This window comes from Callithrix jacchus, chromosome 20, assembly GCF_049354715.1.
Source record: "Callithrix jacchus isolate 240 chromosome 20, calJac240_pri, whole genome shotgun sequence".
In the NCBI taxonomy this organism is placed as follows: domain Eukaryota; kingdom Metazoa; phylum Chordata; class Mammalia; order Primates; family Cebidae; genus Callithrix; species Callithrix jacchus.
Window position 1 is genome coordinate 31,069,958 of NC_133521.1, and position 18,845 is coordinate 31,088,802.

The window sequence follows — 18,845 nt, forward strand, 5'->3', positions numbered from 1 at the left end:
TGTTTCTATTTCTCCACATCCTTTCCAGCATCTGTTGTCTCCAGATTTTTTAATGATCGCCATTCTAACTGGCGTGAGATGGTATCTCAGTATAGTTTTGATTTGCATTTCTCTAATGACCAGTGATGATGAGCATTTTTTTATATGTTTGTTGGCCTCATGTATGTCTTCCTTTGTAAAGTGTCTGTTCATATCCTTTGCCCACTTATGAATGGGCTTGTTTGTTTTTTTTCTTGTAAATCTGTTTGAGTTCTTTGTAAATTCTGGATATCAGCCCTTTGTCAGATGGGTAAACTGCAAAAATTTTTTCCCATTCTGTTGGTTGCCAATTCACTCTAATGACTGTTTCTTTTGCCATGCAGAAGCTGTGGAGTTTGATTAGGTCCCATTTGTCTATTTTGGCTTTTGTTGCCAATGCTTTTGGTGTTTTAGTAATGAATGGAGTAAAGACTTAAACCTAAGACCTAACACCATAAAAACCCTAGAAGAAAATCTAGGCAAAGCCATTGAGGACATAGGAGTAGGCAAGGACTTCATGGCTAATCTCTTTGTTAATTAAACTTTTAATTTTCAGGCCAGGCGTGGCGGCTCATGCCTGTAAGCTCAGCACTTTGAGAGGCTGAGGCAGGCAAATCCTTGAGGTAAGGAGTTTAAGACCAGACTGGCCAACATGGCAAAACCCCATCTCTATTAAAAATACAATAATTAAGGCTGAGGCAGGTAGATCATTTGAGGTCAGGAGTTCCAGACCAGCCTGGCCAACATGGTGAAATGCCATCTCTACTAAAAACAAAAAAATTAGCTGGGCATGCTGGCAGACGCCTATAATCCTAGCTACTTGGAAGGCTGAGGCAGGAGAATAGCTTGAACCTGGGAGGCAGAGGTTGCAGTGAGCCAAGCTCACACCATTGCATTCCAGCCTGGGTAACAGAGTGAGACTCCATCTCAAAAAAACAAACAAACAAATACAATAATTAGCTAAGTGTGGTGGCACACACTTGCAATCCCAGCTACTTGGGAGACTGAGGCATGAGAATCAGTTGAACCCAGGAGGCGGAGGTTGCAGTGAGCTGAGATTGCACCACTGCACTCCAGCCTGGGTGATGAAGCAAGCATCTGTCTCAAAAAATAATAATCAAATAAAATTTTACATTTTGAAATAATTGTAAATTCACAGGCAGTTGTACGAAATAATACAAAGACCCCTGGGCACAGTGACTCATTCCTGTAATCCCAGAACTATGGGAAGCCAAGGCAGGTGGATCACCTGAGGTCAGGAGTTCAAGACCAGCCCGGCCGACACAGTGAAACCCTGTCTCTACTAAAAATACAGAAATTAGCCAGGTGTGGTAGTGCATGCCTGTAATCCCAGCTACTAGGGAGACTGAGGCAGGAGAATCACTTGAACCCAGGAGGCAGAGGTTGGAGTGAGCCAAGATTACCTCACTGCACTCCAGAGCAAGACTCCCATCTCAAAAAAAAAAAAAAAAAAAAGGGAAGAAGAAACAATGCAAAGACGTCATCGTGTTCTTTACCAGATTTTCCCCAAGGGTAACATCTTGCAAAACTTCAGTAAAATGTCACAACCTGGTATTGACATCGATAGGGTCAAGACATAGAACAGCTCCCTTACCATGAGGATTCCTCGTGTGACCCTTTTGTTGCCACGCCCTTTTCTCTTCCCCCAAGCAACACCTCCTCACCTCCTGGAATCCAATACTTTCCTCTATGTCTACCATTTTGTCATTTCAGGAATGTTGTATTAACAGACGCATACGTTCCTTTTGTGATTGCTGTTTTTCACTCATAATTCTCTGGACATACATCCAGGTTGTTTTGAGAGTTTCTTCCTTTTTATGACTGGCTTCCATTCCATAGTAGGGATGCACCACAGTTAGTTAACTATTCACCCACTGGAGGACTCTAGATTGTTCCCAGTTTGGGCTGTTATGGATAAAGCTGCTATAAACTTTCATGTACAGATTTTTGTGTGTCTTTATGTCAGAGGGGAAAATGAGCAAGACTGCAATTACTGGGCGTATGATAATGACATGTTTCCAGAAGGAAAAAAAAACTGCCAAAATGCTTTCCAGACTGGCTGCACCATTTTACATTCCACCAGCTATCTGTGAATGTTCCAGAGTCTCCACAACATTACCAAAATTTGGTGTTGTCACAATTTTTTTTTTTTTTTAGACAGAGTCTCGCTCTGTCACCCAAGCTGGAGTACAGTGGTGCGATCTTGGCTCACTGCAACCTCTGCCTCCTGGGTTCAAGTGATTCTCTTTCCTCAGCCTCCCAAATAGCTAGGACTACAGGTATGCGTCACCATGCCCGGCTAGTTTGGGTTTTTTGTTTGTTTTGTTTTGTTTTGTTTTGTTTTGTTTTGTTTTGTTTTGTTGTATTTTAGTAGAGACAGGGCTTCACCATATTGGCCAGGATGGTCTCGAACTCCTGACTTCAAGTGATCCACCTGCCTCAGCCTCTCAAAGTTCTAGAACTTTAGGCATGAGCCACTGCACCTGGCGACAATTTTTTATTTTAGCTTTCTGATAGGTGTATAGTGATATCTCATTGTAGTTTTAATTAGCATTTTCCTAATGAATAATAATATTGGACATCTTTGCATGTGCTTATTTTCCATATATGTGTTGTCAGGCCCGAGGGCCTCTTCCATCATTGTCAAGGGGAGTGCTAACCTACTCTCCTTTCATGTAACACATACATGCTTATTTTCCTTCTATGGAGCCTCTTCAGTGAAATGTCTCTTCTTGTCTTTTGCCAGTTTTCTGCTCAGCCTGTTTGATTTTTATTTTTGATTGTTGAGAGTTCTTTACATACATAGTGGACACATGGTCTGAAAATATTTTCTCTCAATCTGTAATTTGTCTTTTCCTCTTTTTAACAAGGTTATTCACAGAGCAAAACCTTTTATTTTTGATGGAGTCCAAATTATCTATTTGTCCTTTTATGGACTGTCCTTTTCATGTCTGTTCTACATCTCTGAATAGCCCTAGATTCAGAAAATGTCCTTCCATAATTTTTCTATCAGTTTTATAGCTTTACATTTCAGTCCGCAACCTCTTTTTTATTAACTTACGTTATAAGACTTAGTTTAAAGTCTTTTTTTTATTTTTTTCAACTTTTATTCTAGATTCAAGGGGTATGCATGCAGGTTTGCTGCCGGGTTTACTGTATGATGTTGAGGTTTGGGGTACACGTGGGCCCATCACACGGATACTAAGCTTAATACTCAATCATTCGTTTTTCAATCCTTGCCTCCCTTCCTCCCGTCCCCCTAGTAATCCCGTTTCTATTGTTGCCATCTTTACATTCATGTGCACCCGATATTTAGCTCCAACTTGTAAGTAAGAACATGAGGTATTTGGTTTGCTGTTTCTGCATTAATTTGCTTAGGATAATGGCCTCCAGTTGCATCCATGTTGCGGCGAAGAATGACCTCATTCTTTTCAAGGCTGTATAGTATTCTGTGGTGTACATGGACCACACTTTCTTTATCCAGTCCACAGTTGGTGGGCACCTAGACTGATTCCATGTGTTTGCTATTGTGAGGAGTGCTGCAGTGGACATGAGAGTGCATGTGTCTTTTCGGTAAAATGACTTCAAGTTTTTGCTTTGCTTTGTTTGTTTGTTTACATATACCCAGTAATGAGATTGCTGTGTTGAATGATAGTTCTGTTTTACGATCTTAGAGAAATCTCCAAACTGCTTTCCACAGTGGCCAGACAAGGTTATGTTTCCACCAACAGGTTTAAGTATTCCCTTTTCTCTGCAGCCTCACCAGCATCTGTTGTTTTTGACTTTTTAATCATAGCCATTCTGACTAGTATGAGATGTTTTCTCATTGTGCTTTTGACTTGCATTTCCCTGATGATTAGTAATGTGAAGCATTTCTTTATATGTTTGTTGGCCACTTTTCTGTTTCCTTTTGCGAAGTGTCTTTTCATGTCTTTTGCTCATTTTTTAATGGGGTTATTTGCTTTTTTGCTTGTTCGGTTGTTTAAGTTCCTTAGAGATTCTGGATATTAGACCTGTGTCAGATGCACAGTTTCCGAATGTTTCCTCCCGTTCTGTAGGTTGTCTCTTTCCTTTGTTTATGGTGGGTTTTTTGCTGTGCAGAAGCTTTTTTGTTGTCGTTTAATTTGGTCCCACTTGTCAATTTTTGTTTTTATTGCAAGGGCTTTTGAGAACTCAGTCAGAAATTCTTTCCCAAGGCTGATGTCCACAATGGTGCTTCCTAGACTTTCTTCTAGTATTCTTATAATTTGAGATCTTACATTTAAATATTTGATCCATCTTGAGTTAATATTTGTATATGGTGAAAAGTAAGGGTCCCGTTTTATTCTTCTGGCTATGGCTAGCCAGCTATCCCAGCACCATTTATTGAATAGGGATCCCTTTCTCCATTGCTTATTTTGGTTGACTTTTTTAAAGATCAGATGATTGTAGGTGTGTGGCTTTATTTCTGCGATCTCTATCCTTTTCCATTGGTCTGTGTGTCTGTTTTTATGCCAGTACCATGGTGTTTTGGTTACCGTAGCCACAAATCTTAAAGTCTCATCGTAATTTGGAGTTATGTCTTTTTCTCATAATGAATCTGCTACTCTAGTAGGCTCATATTTTTTAAGGTTTTAACAAGTTGGCCTGGTCAATTAATCTGCTCTTTTGTTCCCTGACCAGGTTTCCAATTGATATTTTCTTCACACCAAAGCAGGAAGGAGATGTGAACTTTAATTTGATCTGCAATGTGGAAAAGAAAGTCCACCCTCTGAGGTTAAATGTCAAGGCTGAGGGCTACACTATGAATGCAGAGATCAAGTGCAAGGACAAGACAGGCACCGTCACTCTGCTGACTCCCAACCAGAAGAATGTTATCAACTTCTATGAGGTAAAGGTGCCGTCTATCTCAGCTTCCATTCTGACTGGGGAAAGTATTACAAATGAATATGAGCTGAGTCTTTCTGCTTCAAATGCCAAAGAGACCAGGAAAACAGAAACCCTCCAAGAGCAGCTCTATCCCCAGAACGTATGTAGATATGATGTGAATGCTTTTCTTGTTTTACTTTTCAGCGGGTGGAGAGACAGTGGGGAGGAGAAAGAACGCCTGTGGTAAACATCCGGGAAGGATATCTGACTACCAGCGAAGGTCTAGGAACTAAGTTGCCACTTCGCTCTCTGAGATATGAGAGGACCCAAAACTTAGTAGCTCTTGCTGGAATATCTGACTCCATTAGGGTGAAGATAGCCAAATCACCAACATCATCTGCCATCCTTATTTCCCACAGGATATTTTTTATCGACATGTTCCAAATGCTGACCCCAGACAAGGGAACTATGGTTCGCACTCACTGCTCTGTTCTCTGTCTCCTAGGTGGAGTTAAATGAATGTGTCCAGTGTGAATTCAACTTTATCAACACTGGAAAGTTCACCTTCAGCTTCCAGGCAGAGCTGTCTGGCTCCAAAGCCCTGCTGCAGTATTTGGAATTTTCACCCACTAACAGCATTGTGGATGTGGGGCAGAGTGTACATGCCATCCTGTCTTTTCATCCAGTTAAGAAGTGTGTCTTGACAGATCTGGAACTCACAATAAAGGCAAGTCCATTTCACATTGTCCAAACTCCAAAAGTACTCTCAGCATGCTGCCTGGAAACAGGGTAATTCTCCTGTGTGTTCTTTGTCTTCTCCACATGTCCAGAAGCTCCTAGAGGATAGTTGTGTTGGACACAGCCTCACAATGTCTAATACAAAGGCTTCATCCATGGTTGAGGTGCCTGGGGAGTAAATGTGGATTGAAAAGCAGTTGCACTGCAATACATTTACCCATTAAAATAAATAACAGTGATAGATGGGGGCAGGGAAAGAATATGTACACCATTTTCTAAGATGAATTATTGAATTAAAAAAACAAAGAATGGTGATGTCAGCAGGAATGGCAGAGGAGGACAACTAAAACACTGCTCTTCAATAGCAATGAGACCACTGGAAAAAAATTTTGAGATCAACTTTTTCAGAATTCTGAAAATTATTGATAAGCTTGCAACAATTCTAGGAGTACTAATCCAGGAAAAATGGCTGAATACCCATAAGGACAGCGAACTTTGCGGCATTTTGACTTGGCCTGTTCTCTCCCTCCTCCCTCACTCCAGCTCTGCAGTAGCCTTGAAAACCAATAGTTCAGCAATCAAAGTGAAAGTCAGCAATCAATCAGACCCTGGAGAAAGTAGAACAAATTAGAACTTCCCAAAAGCCCCCATTCTAAAAGACTTGTCATTATTTGCCCTGTCTAGAAGTTCAATGGAAACCCCCTCATGGGGATTGCTTCTATTTGACCTGACTGCAAGCTTGCTCAGAAACAATCTATTGTAATTTAACACTGCCCCTGATGGAGGGAGCATTGACCTTAGGGGCAAATGAGAAGCTGATTGAAAAACTAAAAAGGAGAGGCTGGGAACAAGTTATTCATGGGGGGTTCTGAAAAGCTTCAACATATTCCCTGGAGTCTAGAAAGCCATGCATGTATAGGATGTGTGTACCTCCAGGCTGTGTTACTGCTCAGGAAAGACCTGTGAAGGCCTTAAGCTCTTACCTCTGACTAACCTTTAGGTCCCAGGAAAGCCAAAGCAGAGTTGGGAACTGCCCGCCTGAGTGTGAAAGGCATGTCCACCACACACAAAGAGCCCCTCAGCAAAAGCTGGGAGACTTATTGTTTCCAGATTTAAGGAAATCTCTGTTCAGTCATAAGGTGACCACTAAACTAACTGAGCAGAGACTTTATTGGCAATGCATAAATAAGAATATAGACTTTACTGGAAAAAGTTACTAAATAAACTAAGAGTAACAACAGTAACCAACCCTGGGGTGGGGGGGCGGTGATCTGAGTTTCAGAGTTGCTACACTTATTATTTTAAATCTCCAGTTTCCAACAAAAAAAAAATGAGACATGACAAGAAACAGGAAAATATAACCCATATACAGGGAAAAAAGCAATCAATAGAAATTGTCTCTTAGGAAGCCCATATATTGGATTTCATAGACAAATACTTGAAGTCATCTATTTAAAATATGTTCAAAGAACAATAGGACACCATGTCTAGATAACTAAAGCAAAGGATGAGAGCAATGTCTCACCAAATAGATAATATCAGTAAAGAGATAGAAATTACAAAAATATAAATTTTGGAGTTGAAAAGCATAACAGCTGAAATGAAAAATTCACGACAGGGTCTCAGTAGCAGAGTTGATATGGCAAAAGAAAGAATCAGCTGTGGCAAATAGAATAAAATAGTTGAAAAAAAGAGAAAAACGTCTCAGCAAACTTGAAGATGGAACAATTGGGATTATCCTGAAGGCACTAGGCCTAACAGACATATTGAGAGCATTTCATTCAACAACAGGAGAATAGACATTCTTCTCAAGTGAACATGGAACATTGTCCAAGATTGACCAGATAGTAGACCATAAAACATACCTCAATAAATTAAAAGGATTGAAATCATGCAAAGCATGTTCTTCAACCACAATGAAAAGAAGTTTGGGATGCCCAGTCTAACACGTCATCTTTACCAAATCCTCAAGAAGAAGGTGATTGACAGAAAAGTGGGGTAAAACCATTGGAACCTGTCTTCATCTGTTTTGTGCTTCTATAACAGAATGCCTGAGACTGGGTAATTTACAATGAATAGGAATGTTTATACTCACAGTTCTGGAGCCTGGGAAGTTCAATATCAAGTTGCCAGCATCTGGTGAGGACCTTCTTGCTGCATGATAACATGGCAGATGGCATCACATGATGAAAGGGCAATGGTTGGGGGAAGAAAGGTGGGGAGCAGGAGGAAGTGAGAGAAAGAGAGAGAGAGAGAGAGCAAGAAGCAGTCAACTTATTCCTGCCATAGCAAACTCACTCCTACAATGATGGCATTCGTCCATTCATGAGGGTGAGCCCTCATAATCAAACACTTCTTAAAAGTCCCACTTCCCAATACTGTCTCAATGGCAATTAAATTTCAGCATGAGTTTTGGAGGGGACAAACATTCAAGCCATGAAAAAAATCCAAGGTGTGTCACTGGCCATTGGGAGTTCAGGAAGATCCTCTGTTTTCTTGGCCTGGAACTCAGCAGAAAAGTTGCAGCCATCTTCTCTGAGAAAAGCCAGGTTTGTGGCCTCAGGAGGGACCTATTCCTTTTGAGAACTGTCTTCTTCAGAACTTAGATTTCTTAGACCAAACAGAAACATAACATAAGATCTTTCTACTCTAGTTGGCAGAATCGTTGAACGTGATAAATTTACATCCTTTTCATTGAATCAGCCACAAAATGTAAACACTGCATATCCTGCATAAGCGTGTGCATATCCTGCACATGTACCCCTAACTTAAAATAAAAGTTGAAAAAAAGAAAAATAAAAAAGTTTTGAATAAGAAAATGTTTTTAAATTTATAAAGTTGTTTATGATAGCTTGTACCAATGACTGTTGACTTATTCTAATCATGTTTCAAATGAATGTTTATTCTAATAATTTTATTCTAATGATGCTTAGAATGAATAATAGATAATTTATCTGAAATCAATTATCAATTTGTGAAAGTTCATATTATGGGGAGTTTGTGAAGAGCAAATTCAGTTCATGTACCAATGAGTCACATACTACCTTGTGATTAAAAGTCCAGATGATGACTTGTGCTCTTTCTGTCTTCCCACTCTATCATCCTTGGCATATTAACCTTGTTCTCGTTCTTGTCATCTCCTGGTCACAAGACGACCATTCTACCTGGCATCCTATGTCTGCATTCCAGAGTGAAAAGAAAGGGGAAGAGCTTGAAGGCAGAGAACTTCCCCAGCAAGGCTTTGCCTTTTTATTCAAGATAGAACACCCTCTTGTCCTCTTCTGTTTACATCTCAATCACTGGAACTATGTCTGATGGCTTAGTTTCATCCTGAGCTTCAAGGGGAAGGTGTGAAATGAAGCATTTGCACCAAGGCACATTGGCATCCAATCAGAGTTCTGTTAGGAAGGAAGCCATGGGGAGCAGATGTTGGGTAGTAACTAGCAGTGCCTGGTATACCCCTGGGCCTTCAAGCTGAATCATTGCTGCAAGAGCAAAGTGGGAGGCAATGTAGGGTCTGATTACAGAGGAGCTTTTCTTTAATACATAATCTTCTAACCTACTGAATCAGAATCTCTGGAAATGGTACCCCTAGACCTGTATTTGTTAAAGCACCAACTGCTTTCCTGCTTCACCTGAGGACTTAAGAGCCCTCTCCTCATCATGGTCCCCCTGCCATTTCTTCCGCACAGATCAGCCATGGCCCAACATTGATGTGTAGCATCTCAGGCTGTGCTGTGAGCCCGGCTATCCATTTCTCCTTCACCAGCTACAACTTTGGGACCTGCTTTATATATCAGGCTGGGATGCCCCCGTACAAACAAACCTTGGTCATTACCAACAAGGAAGAAACACCTATGAGGTAAGCAGGCTTCCCAGAGGCTCCAGACGATTCTGCAGCTGCTCGTGGGTCCTATAGCCTCCACAGAGGTAAAGTGCTCCCAAGGCAAAAAAAAAATGATTATGGGAAAGAGTCAAACCTAAGTGGGTATGAATCCTGGGTCCCTGTCCCAACAACTAACACTAATACTTGGGTAGCCACGAGCTACCCTGCTAAAAATCCCCTTTGTGGAGTTCTAAGAGCAATGCCAAATGACCTAATAAGAGGTTTTATGACTTCCATTTATTTTCTCATGTAATAGACATGGAAACTGAAGTTTGAATAGTTAAAAGGTAAATTTCTCAGGCTAGGGGCTTTGCAGTAAATAGGAGCTCTGTACTGAGCCTAAGCTTTCTGATTCAAATCTAGCCTCTCTGTACCATCCCTGTATGTTCTAGTCCAAGGTTCTGGGCCCCATTCAAGACCTAATGAGACAGAACCTTCAGGGGCTGGCCCAAAGACCTGTGTTTACTCAGAGCTCTCTATCAGTACTCTAGAGAACTTTCCATAATGATGAAGATGTTGTATATTTGCACTGTCCAGTACAGTGACCTATAGCTGAACGTGGCTTTGGAACACTTAAAATGTGGCTAGCGAAACTGAAGAACTGATTTTTTATTTTATTTTTATTAATGTTAATTTTAATTTTAATAACCACATGTCTAGTGACCACCATATTGGATAGCACAGATCTAAGTTCAAATTTCAACTCTTCCCTAGTTGTGTGACCTTGGGCAAATTTTTAAAACTCTCTATGCCTCTGTCTCCTTGCCTGAAATGGGAGTCATAATAATACCATCTACTAAGACTATTAGGATGATTAAATTAGTTCACCTAGGAACAGTATTTAGAACACTGCCTAGAACGTCAGACATGCCCAATTATTGTTAGCGGCTGATGCTGTTGTTGTTTTGATTATTGTTAGTGCTCTGAATATTAAGTCATAAATGTGTCATGTAATTTTAAATCTTATCTGTCTGTGCTATTTCTTGCATGATGTAATGTAATCTCAGTCTTAGTTTGCTTACGGCATTGAGCTCTATGTGTTGGCCTACCTAGACTCCTCTACAGACTGTAAGGCAGACAAGGAGAGGTTGTAATGGAGAGGCCTACATGCCTTCCCACCCACATGTGGAGTAGGGTGGACATGATCTTTTAAGACACCTTCTAGTTGAACAATTAGTAATAATAATTATTATTATTAGGGCAGATCACCTCTATGAAATATGTTCTCTGTGCCCTATTTAATGACTGCTTCAATCACTTAATCTTAATCCTCACAGCAGCCCTATAAAATAGTTACCACTACCCCCCATTTTACAGATAAGAAAACAGAGACCCAAGTGGGCTATATAGTCCTTCTAAGATCATCTGGCTAATTAGTGACAGAGCCTGGATCCAGACTCCTCTCCGCCTGACTCTAGAACACACTCCTCTCTACTATGCCTTGTCACCTCATTCCTTCTGAAAGCACTTCCTTCCTATGAGAGGGTACAAAGCCCTCATGTACAAAACCACGAGATGCATTATCAAGACATCGAGAATCAGGCTGGGCTCGGTGACTCACGCCTGTAATCCCAGCACTTTGGGAGGCCAAGACAGGCAGCTCACCTGAGGTCAGGAGTTCAGACCAGCCTGGCCGACATAGTGAAACCCCGTCTCTACTAAAAATACAAAAATTAGTTGGGCACTGTGGCACACCCCTGTAATCCCAGCTACTTGGGAGGCTGAGGCAGGAGAATCGCTTGAACCTGGAAGGCGGAGGTTGCAGTGAGTTGAGATCGCACCACTGCACTCCAGCCTGGGTGACAGAGTGAGACTTTTGTCTCCAAATAAAAAGAAAAAAGAAAAAAAGAAAGAGAGAATCAATAGAGTGAAGAATATTGGCTAAAGGGTGATGAGCCTTGAGTTTGAAACCCAGTTCATCCAGGATCTCAGAATATGACTTGGAGCAACTTGGTTATGTCTTAGAGAGCATGGGCTGGGTCATTGTCGACCTCCCTTCCAGCTCTTAAATGACTTCTGCAACTCTCGGACAGCAGGGCAGGAAACCCATCAGTGCCCAACCCAAAGAGACAAGGAGATAGCCTCTGTCCCTCTAGGTCAGACTTCCCGGAGCTTATGCCTCTTCCTCTTGGTTTTCTGCAGCATAGATTGTCTGTACACCAACACCACTTACCTGGAGGTGAGCTGCCGTGTTGATGTGATAAAGCCCGGAAAGACACTGGAGGTTCCAATAACTTTTTATCCTCGAGAAAGTATCAACTATCAAGAACTCATCCCCTTTGAAATCAATGGGCTCTCACAACAAACAGTTGAAATCAAAGGGAAGGGTGCTGAAATGAAGGTAACAGATAGTCGGGAACTCCTTCCTACCCTTCTCATCCTTCTTTGCCCCCCAGAACCCCCTCACCCTTCTAGCCCCTCTGCTTCTCTGCCCCAGGCTGCTCTGTTGGAGTCAGCCAGTCCCACTGAAATGATGTTCCTAGTAACACAAAGGGGTGAATCGCCAGATCAGACTCACTGAATCATAGATCATATTCAATACCAAACTTTTCTGTGTGAAAGGACACAGGTAATACAGACCCTAGAGAAACATTCTTTTCCTTGGAGAAATTTGAGACTTTCAAACTCAGCACCCCAAGTATATCCTTTTCCTTCTGCATTAGGGCAGTGGGTTTCAGGTTGAATAGATAACATTTTTAAGCAGTGCATACAGACACGTGTTTCAGTGATGGAACATCTTTCCTTAGATCAAGGCTCCATTGATTAGCATTCTCCAGCCAGCCACAGATCCCAGGGTGATATTTGGTTCAGGGCATTCCTTTTACCCAGGCACTCTGGATAGGAAGGGAATGATCACATTTTGCTGCTCGTTAGTTTCCTTCTCATGGCTAGTAAGCATGTGAGGTACTTGTCTGATGGGATTATCCGTATTTTAATAGAAGGTATTGGAATATTGGAACCCTTCCAAGACTTTAAAGAATGCATAGGGTATTTCAGCAACCAGGAGATGGGTATATTCCTGGCAGCCTTTCCATCAAGCCATAGGAGCAACAGGACATTGCCAACTAATGTATCTGGACCCAAGCCAGAGACAGAGTCTGATGCCATTGATGCATTCATTTTCCTATTGGTCTTTCATTGGTTCAGTTAGCACCCATTGTGTGTTGGGTACTTTGGGAAGATGTAGAAGTGACTTACACATGTTCTCAGACATCCAGGAGCTCATGGCTGGTGGAGGAGACTCTCTTGCCTTTTTAGACAAACCAGAAACATGTGGGCTGGGTTTAAAGACAGTTGGGTGGAGGGGTGCAGTTTAGTGACTGATCACATGACAGTGACCAGTGGGTGCTGCTCATTGTGGGTCAGTGCCATTTTAGAGGGCAGGCTCAGCCTGGCCTTGGCCACATCCAGGCACCACTTTAAACAGTGTCTTCCTGAGGACTTGGAAGCATAACTACTTCTCTCTGCCTCTCCTGCCACTGTTCTAATCCAAACCACCCTCACCTCTCACTCCTGCTTTCTTTCTTGCCCTCTTCAAGCCCATTCTCTGTGAAGAAAGGAGCCAGAGCTCTCTCACAAACTCCATGCTTCACTGACTTCCCTTGCTCCCAGAATGAAGCCCAGTCTCCCACTTCTCACTCAGCAGTGGCCGGCGAGGCCTTGCAAGATTTGACCACCTCACTAACGTCATCTTCTCAGGTCCTAGGGCCCAGCCTCAGCCCTTAACTGGGCCACTCCCTCTGGCTCAGGGTCTGGCCACAGGTTATCTCCCTGCCTTAGGTTGTTCTCCAATTCCACACATGCTCTGGCTCAAACTGACTAGCTCATATCTTTCTTTAGCTCTCAATATACACATGCCATCTGCAGAAAGGCTCCCTGAGCCCCCTAGCCTAGTTTGAAAGCCCCCTAGCTGGAAAGGCTGCCAGCCCCCTGTAATATGCTCTCAAGGTGCCCTGAGATTTGCCTACATATATTTTAACCCAGTTGTAGTTGTATAATTGTGTGATGAGTACCTCAGTGGGCATTTCAGGCACTTAAATGCTTACTGATTAGGACAGTGCCCACCCAATATGAAGAAGTTAGGTCACAGAAAGAGAAGGAAGCACCTTGCCTCACCGGAGTAGACATATGTTTATTTTTCTCTTTAACTAATGAGCTCTTCTTCCTACTCTTTCTTGTCCCACAGATTGTAGTCCTAGATCCAGCCAACAGGATTGTGAAGTTGGGAGCTGTCCTGCCAGGGCAGGTTGTGAAAAGAACAGTTTCCGTCAAGAACAACAGCCTGGCCCAGCTCACATTTAACCAGTCCGTTATGTTCTCAATTCCAGAACTCCAGGAACCCAAGGTTGGTGCTCAGAGGGGCTTCTAGGGGCCCCTTCATGCTCCCTGATGATGAGGATGGCCGTGCTAGCAGCACTCACAGCTCACAATTTCGTGTGCATCTGTAACGCACCAGACCATTCCAAGAGCCTTCCGTGTGCTCTCTCTGTTCATTTTCACAAAAACAGTATAGGGCTTTACGGGGTGCACTAGTCCTGTACTGTTTTTGTGAAAATGAACATTATTTTCATTATTTTGCATTTTCATTTCATTTTCCACGTCATTCATTCTCGTGTTTATTTACGTCTTCACTATGTAGATAAGCCGGTTCTCTATTGTTGCTCATTTCAGGTGTTTCTCCTCAAGCCTTTGTGTGCATCCCTGACTCTGTGCTTGAGATACATTCCTCAAAGTGGGCTCATTGGCTCAAAAGGGAAAGTGTGTTTCAATATGTGTGGCCAATCTGCCCCCTGAAAGATTATCCCACTTCTTTGCACACCCACCAGCAGTGAGAGGAAAGCATGCTAGTTGTCAAGTCTACTTCCTCCAGTTCCCTGAACATAGAAGCTACTATGTTGCCAGCTACTCATCTTACAGCCGTCCGTTTTTGCATGACCCTTGAAAATGCACCGAATATGTTTGATTCCTAGACCAGACTCCATCCATTCCTTCCTGTGGTTCATTCTTACACTCGCTCAGTAATACATGCTAGGTGCCAGTAATAAAAGGTGACTATGACACAGACCTTGGTCTGGTGGAGATCGCAGTCTTTGAAGTTCACAGACACATAAACAGTCCCAGGACAATGTAGAAACTACAGAGACAGAGTGTGAATCAGGATCAGGGCTGCTCGGAGGAGGGTTCGGGGGATTAGAGAAGGCTTCCCATGGAGAGGGGCCTGTACCGAACTTTGCAGTGTGAAGAGGTGTCCCTCAACAGGTTAGGAAGGGGTGTGGAAAGAGCACTGTAGGCCATTTGGGGATGGCAAGGTACAAAGAAGCTGGCTGTGAGAGGCCAGCCAAGGTAAGAGACCCTGTGAGCACCTCATTCCAGAACCCCATGTGCCTACTTTGCCATCTGGGCAAGGCACGGAAGACTTATTGCTTCCTTTTCCTCACTAATCCAAATTAAAGTCCTTGCTTCCAGCATGTCAGGGTCCCTAACAGTTTGGCCATACCAAATCTGCCTCTTCAGCTGGTCAGGTTAAGCTGCCAGAGTGCCCCATGCTTGCACCAAACACCCTGAGGCTTGCTTCCCACATCATCATGTTAGAGAAGTCTCTAAGGTGACTTTCCTGTCACGGCTCCGCAGCCCATAATCTCACTCCCTGCTGCCACCGTCCATTCACTGGTGACTGGTTAGTGCTCTGTACCAAAGAGAGCTTACAGATAAAAAGGGACTTGGCTTCCTTAAAGCTGACTTGGATTTGGTTTTTACCAGGACTAGAGGGAAAGAAAAAGCTGAACACATTTGTGCAGTGGTCCTCGAGTTTAGAATACATGAGTCACCTGGGGAACTTTTGAAAATGCAGATTCCAGGCTCTCCCCAGGAGACTCTGATTCATTTGGTCTGGGGCAGGATCCAGGAATCTGCTTTTTTTTAAGGAGGAGTCTCACTCTGTCACCCAGGCTGGAGTGTAGTGGTGTGATCTCAGCTCACTGCAACCTCTGCCTCCCGGGTTCAAGCGATTCTCATGCCTCAGTCTCCTGAGTAGCTGGGACTATAGGCATGCACCACAATGCCCAGCTAATTTTTATATTTTTAGTAGAGACAGGGTTTCACCATGTTGGCCAGGCTGGTCTCAAACTCCTGACCTCAAGTGATCCACCCACCTCAGCCTTCCAAAGTGGTGGGATTACAGGCATGAGCCACAGCACCCAGCTGGAATCTGCATTTTAACAACCATGCAGGGAAACTGAGTCAGAGAACACTCCTGGAGAAACACCAGAGTGCTAAGTGTTTCCTATTTCCTGTTTCTATTTCCTCTATCAGGGAGGAGGAAGAAAGAGGGAAATGCACAAAATAAGTTAGGAAAGAGTTAGGAAAGGGAAGTGACATTTACTGAATACCTATTATGTGCCACAGATTTTATAGAGATGATCTTAATCTTCAACATAGAGTAAGTCACAGAATGTTTAAGTAATTTACCAAAGCAGTCATAGCTGATGGGAGAGCAGGAGTGAGATCTGACCCCTGTTCCAATCCCAGAAGCAAGACCTCAGGGCACTGAGGCCTTAGGAGCCTCCTGCCCTCAGCTGCTGACTCTGGGTGTTTCATTCAGGTCATCACCTTGGTGCCCTTCCGCAACATCACGCTGAAGCCCAGAGAAGTCTGCAAACTGGACGTCATCTTTGCCCCAAAGAAGCGCATCCCTCCCTTCTCTGAGGAGGTGTTCATGGAATGCATGGGGCTCCTGCGCCCCCTCTTCCTCCTTAGTGGCTGCTGCCAGGCCCTGGAGATATCCCTGGACCAGGAACATATTCCCTTCGGACCCGTGGTGTATCAGACACAAGCCATGCGTCGCATCCTCATGTTGAACACAGGCGACGTGGGTGCAAGGTAGGTGAGTGGTGCCTCCCACCCCAAGGCTGCAGCAGAGGCCTCTGGAATATACCCACTTTCCATCATCCCCAGTGCTACCAGTGCCACCCAAGCCACTGTCAGCCCCCACCTGGTCTATTGCAAGTGTCTTATAGTTAACCTCTATTCTTCTGTCACTTCTAGGCATCTAGAGAAGTTCTGTTAAAGCATAGATCAGATCAGGTCACTCTACTCAAAACACTCATAACCCTTCCTTTTTCTATTAAAAAACAGAAAAGTCTCTACCATGACTGCTAGGCCCTGTATCTGTCCGGGACTAGTTCTGTAAGTGCAGTCACTTTTTACTTCTGTCCTCTCCCTTCTCCATCTCCCTACTTCCCTCAAGATGTGTCAGCAGTGGCCTTGCTGGGTGATTGCTGCTACTATGATTATTGCAATTGAGAGAACAGAAGATACTTACTCCATATCTGTTTCATGCCTTGACATGGCACATGTCATTTAATCCAATTACAGTTCCATGAGACCAAGACTACTCCCAACCCATTTGATAGACAAGTGAGTGCCCGACCACAGAGTGAGGACCGCACCGGGTCATGGGATACCAGTGCCACCCAGAACACAGGCAACTCTCACAGGAAGGGATTGTCGCCACCCTCCTGGATCTGAACTGAGAGGCAGGGCAGGGAACAGTTAAGGCCACAGTCCTGGAAGGGTTTCTGTCCTAGCCCAGCACTTCCTAGCTGTGTGACCTAGAGTACATGACATGTGTGTTTGTGTGTTCATACATTCCCTGATGTGTCACTCATGGATAATAAGATGCAGCCACTTCCTGCCCTTGGCTCAGCTCTGCAAGGAAGCCAGGTCCACCTGCCCGGTGACCTTAGCCCACATTCCCCAGTGCTTCTGCTCTGTCTGGTAGCTCTTTGTCCTCCTAGGTCCTGGGATGTGCTCAAGGAAGGTGAACCTCACAGCCCAGGCAGAATCTCTTGTTCTCAGTAGCTTTGAGGACACCCTTGCAACATCCATAAACTCTCTTCTTTGTCTTTTTTTGTCTTGGAAAAGGTTTAAATGGGACATCAAAAAATTTGAGCCTCATTTCTCCATTAGCCCAGAAGAAGGCTATATTACCTCAGGCATGGAGGTTTCTTTTGAAGTGACCTACCATCCCACCGAGGTGGGAAAGGAGAGCCTCTGTAAAAACATTCTCTGCTTCATCCAGGGAGGCAGTCCTCTGAGCCTAACCCTGTCTGGAGTCTGCGTGGGACCACCTGCAGTAAAAGAGGTTAGTAGGCGCTGCCTGGGGTGCCCCAGTGGCAGGAGAGACCCCAGCAAGTGAACTCAGCCAGGTCTCCTTCAAATACACAGGCCAGCCCCCTCCCTCCACGAGGCCTGTGAATACACCGTTTCCAGTGCTGGAATATTCTTTCCTCTCCTCTTCATTTAATTTATTCCTTTCCATTCTTCAGCTCTCATCTGAAGCATTACATTCTCAAGGAAGCCTGCTTTGACATCCTGGCTAGATCGAATTCTAAGATCTATGAGTAAAGCATTAACACCTTTCTCCTTTTCTATGGTTAAAAAAAATGGCCTTGCTATATCCCTCTGCTAGCCCTGTTCCTGGAAACCTAACTGAACCGTCAGCTGTGTTACCTGGCAACACTGCTTATGGTAGAAACGACACTCAATCTCCCTGTCTATAATTTTGTTAAACAATGTTATATGAATGGAATCATACAGCATGCTATGAACTTGTGTGTATGTCTCAGCAGGAACATATGCTTTCTTTTCTCTTGGATAAAGACCTAGTTGTGGGGTGGCTGGGTCTTGTGGTAGGTGTATGTTTACCTTTGTAAGTAACTGCCAGACTGTTTCTCACAAAGTTTCTTACTTACTTCACATCCTTGTCAGTAATTGAGTCAGTTTTTTACATTTCAGCCAATCTAATCATTGAGGCTTTATTTCCCTAATGACTAATGATGTTAAGCTACTTGCCAGCCGTATGTTTTCTTAGTTGAAGTGTGTGTTCAAATCTTCTGTTTATTTTTAATTAGGTCATTGGTCCTCTTATTAAAGTTTTGAGAGCTCTTTGTACATTCCGAACATAAGTTTTGTGTTTAGGTCTTCAGTCTATTCGGAATTAATTTCTGTATATAGTGGGAGATAGTGATCAAAACATTTTTTGTACATGGATATCCAGTTGTTCCAGTACCACTTGTTGAAAAGACTCTTGTCTACCGAATTGCCTTTGCACGTTGTCATTGATTATAAATGACAATCAGTTGATCATATGTATGTGGGTTTATTGCTGAACTCTGTTCTTCTCTATTGGTCTCTTTGACCATCTTTATGCCAAAACCACACTGTTCACATTTTTTTTATGGTGAAAAGATAGACATATATTTAGAATTAGCCAGCTGGACTCAGTTTAGATGATCCCAGTTTTGTTGGCAACATCCAAAGCATCGTAATCAGG

At 43.2% G+C, this 18,845-nt stretch overlaps 1 protein-coding gene and 1 pseudogene across 19 annotated transcripts in view; one reads left to right on the top strand and one right to left on the bottom strand.

Annotated features, from left to right (window-relative positions):
- The window catches only part of HYDIN (HYDIN axonemal central pair apparatus protein), a 516,394-nt gene that overhangs the window by 472,923 nt on the left and 24,626 nt on the right, over nucleotides 1–18,845 (top strand). For all 19 annotated transcript variants that reach the window (XM_078357699.1, XM_078357700.1, XM_035282169.3 and 16 more), the window contains 7 exons: nucleotides 4,702–4,909; nucleotides 5,393–5,614; nucleotides 9,318–9,487; nucleotides 11,654–11,852; nucleotides 13,698–13,856; nucleotides 16,113–16,390; nucleotides 17,435–17,654. In XM_078357699.1, coding sequence (XP_078213825.1) covers nucleotides 4,702–4,909; nucleotides 5,393–5,614; nucleotides 9,318–9,487; nucleotides 11,654–11,852; nucleotides 13,698–13,856; nucleotides 16,113–16,390; nucleotides 17,435–17,654 — 1,456 coding nt within the window. The remainder of the gene's footprint in view (nucleotides 1–4,701; nucleotides 4,910–5,392; nucleotides 5,615–9,317; nucleotides 9,488–11,653; nucleotides 11,853–13,697; nucleotides 13,857–16,112; nucleotides 16,391–17,434; nucleotides 17,655–18,845) is intronic.
- Nucleotides 2,606–2,721, bottom strand: LOC118149808 (U6atac minor spliceosomal RNA; annotated as a pseudogene).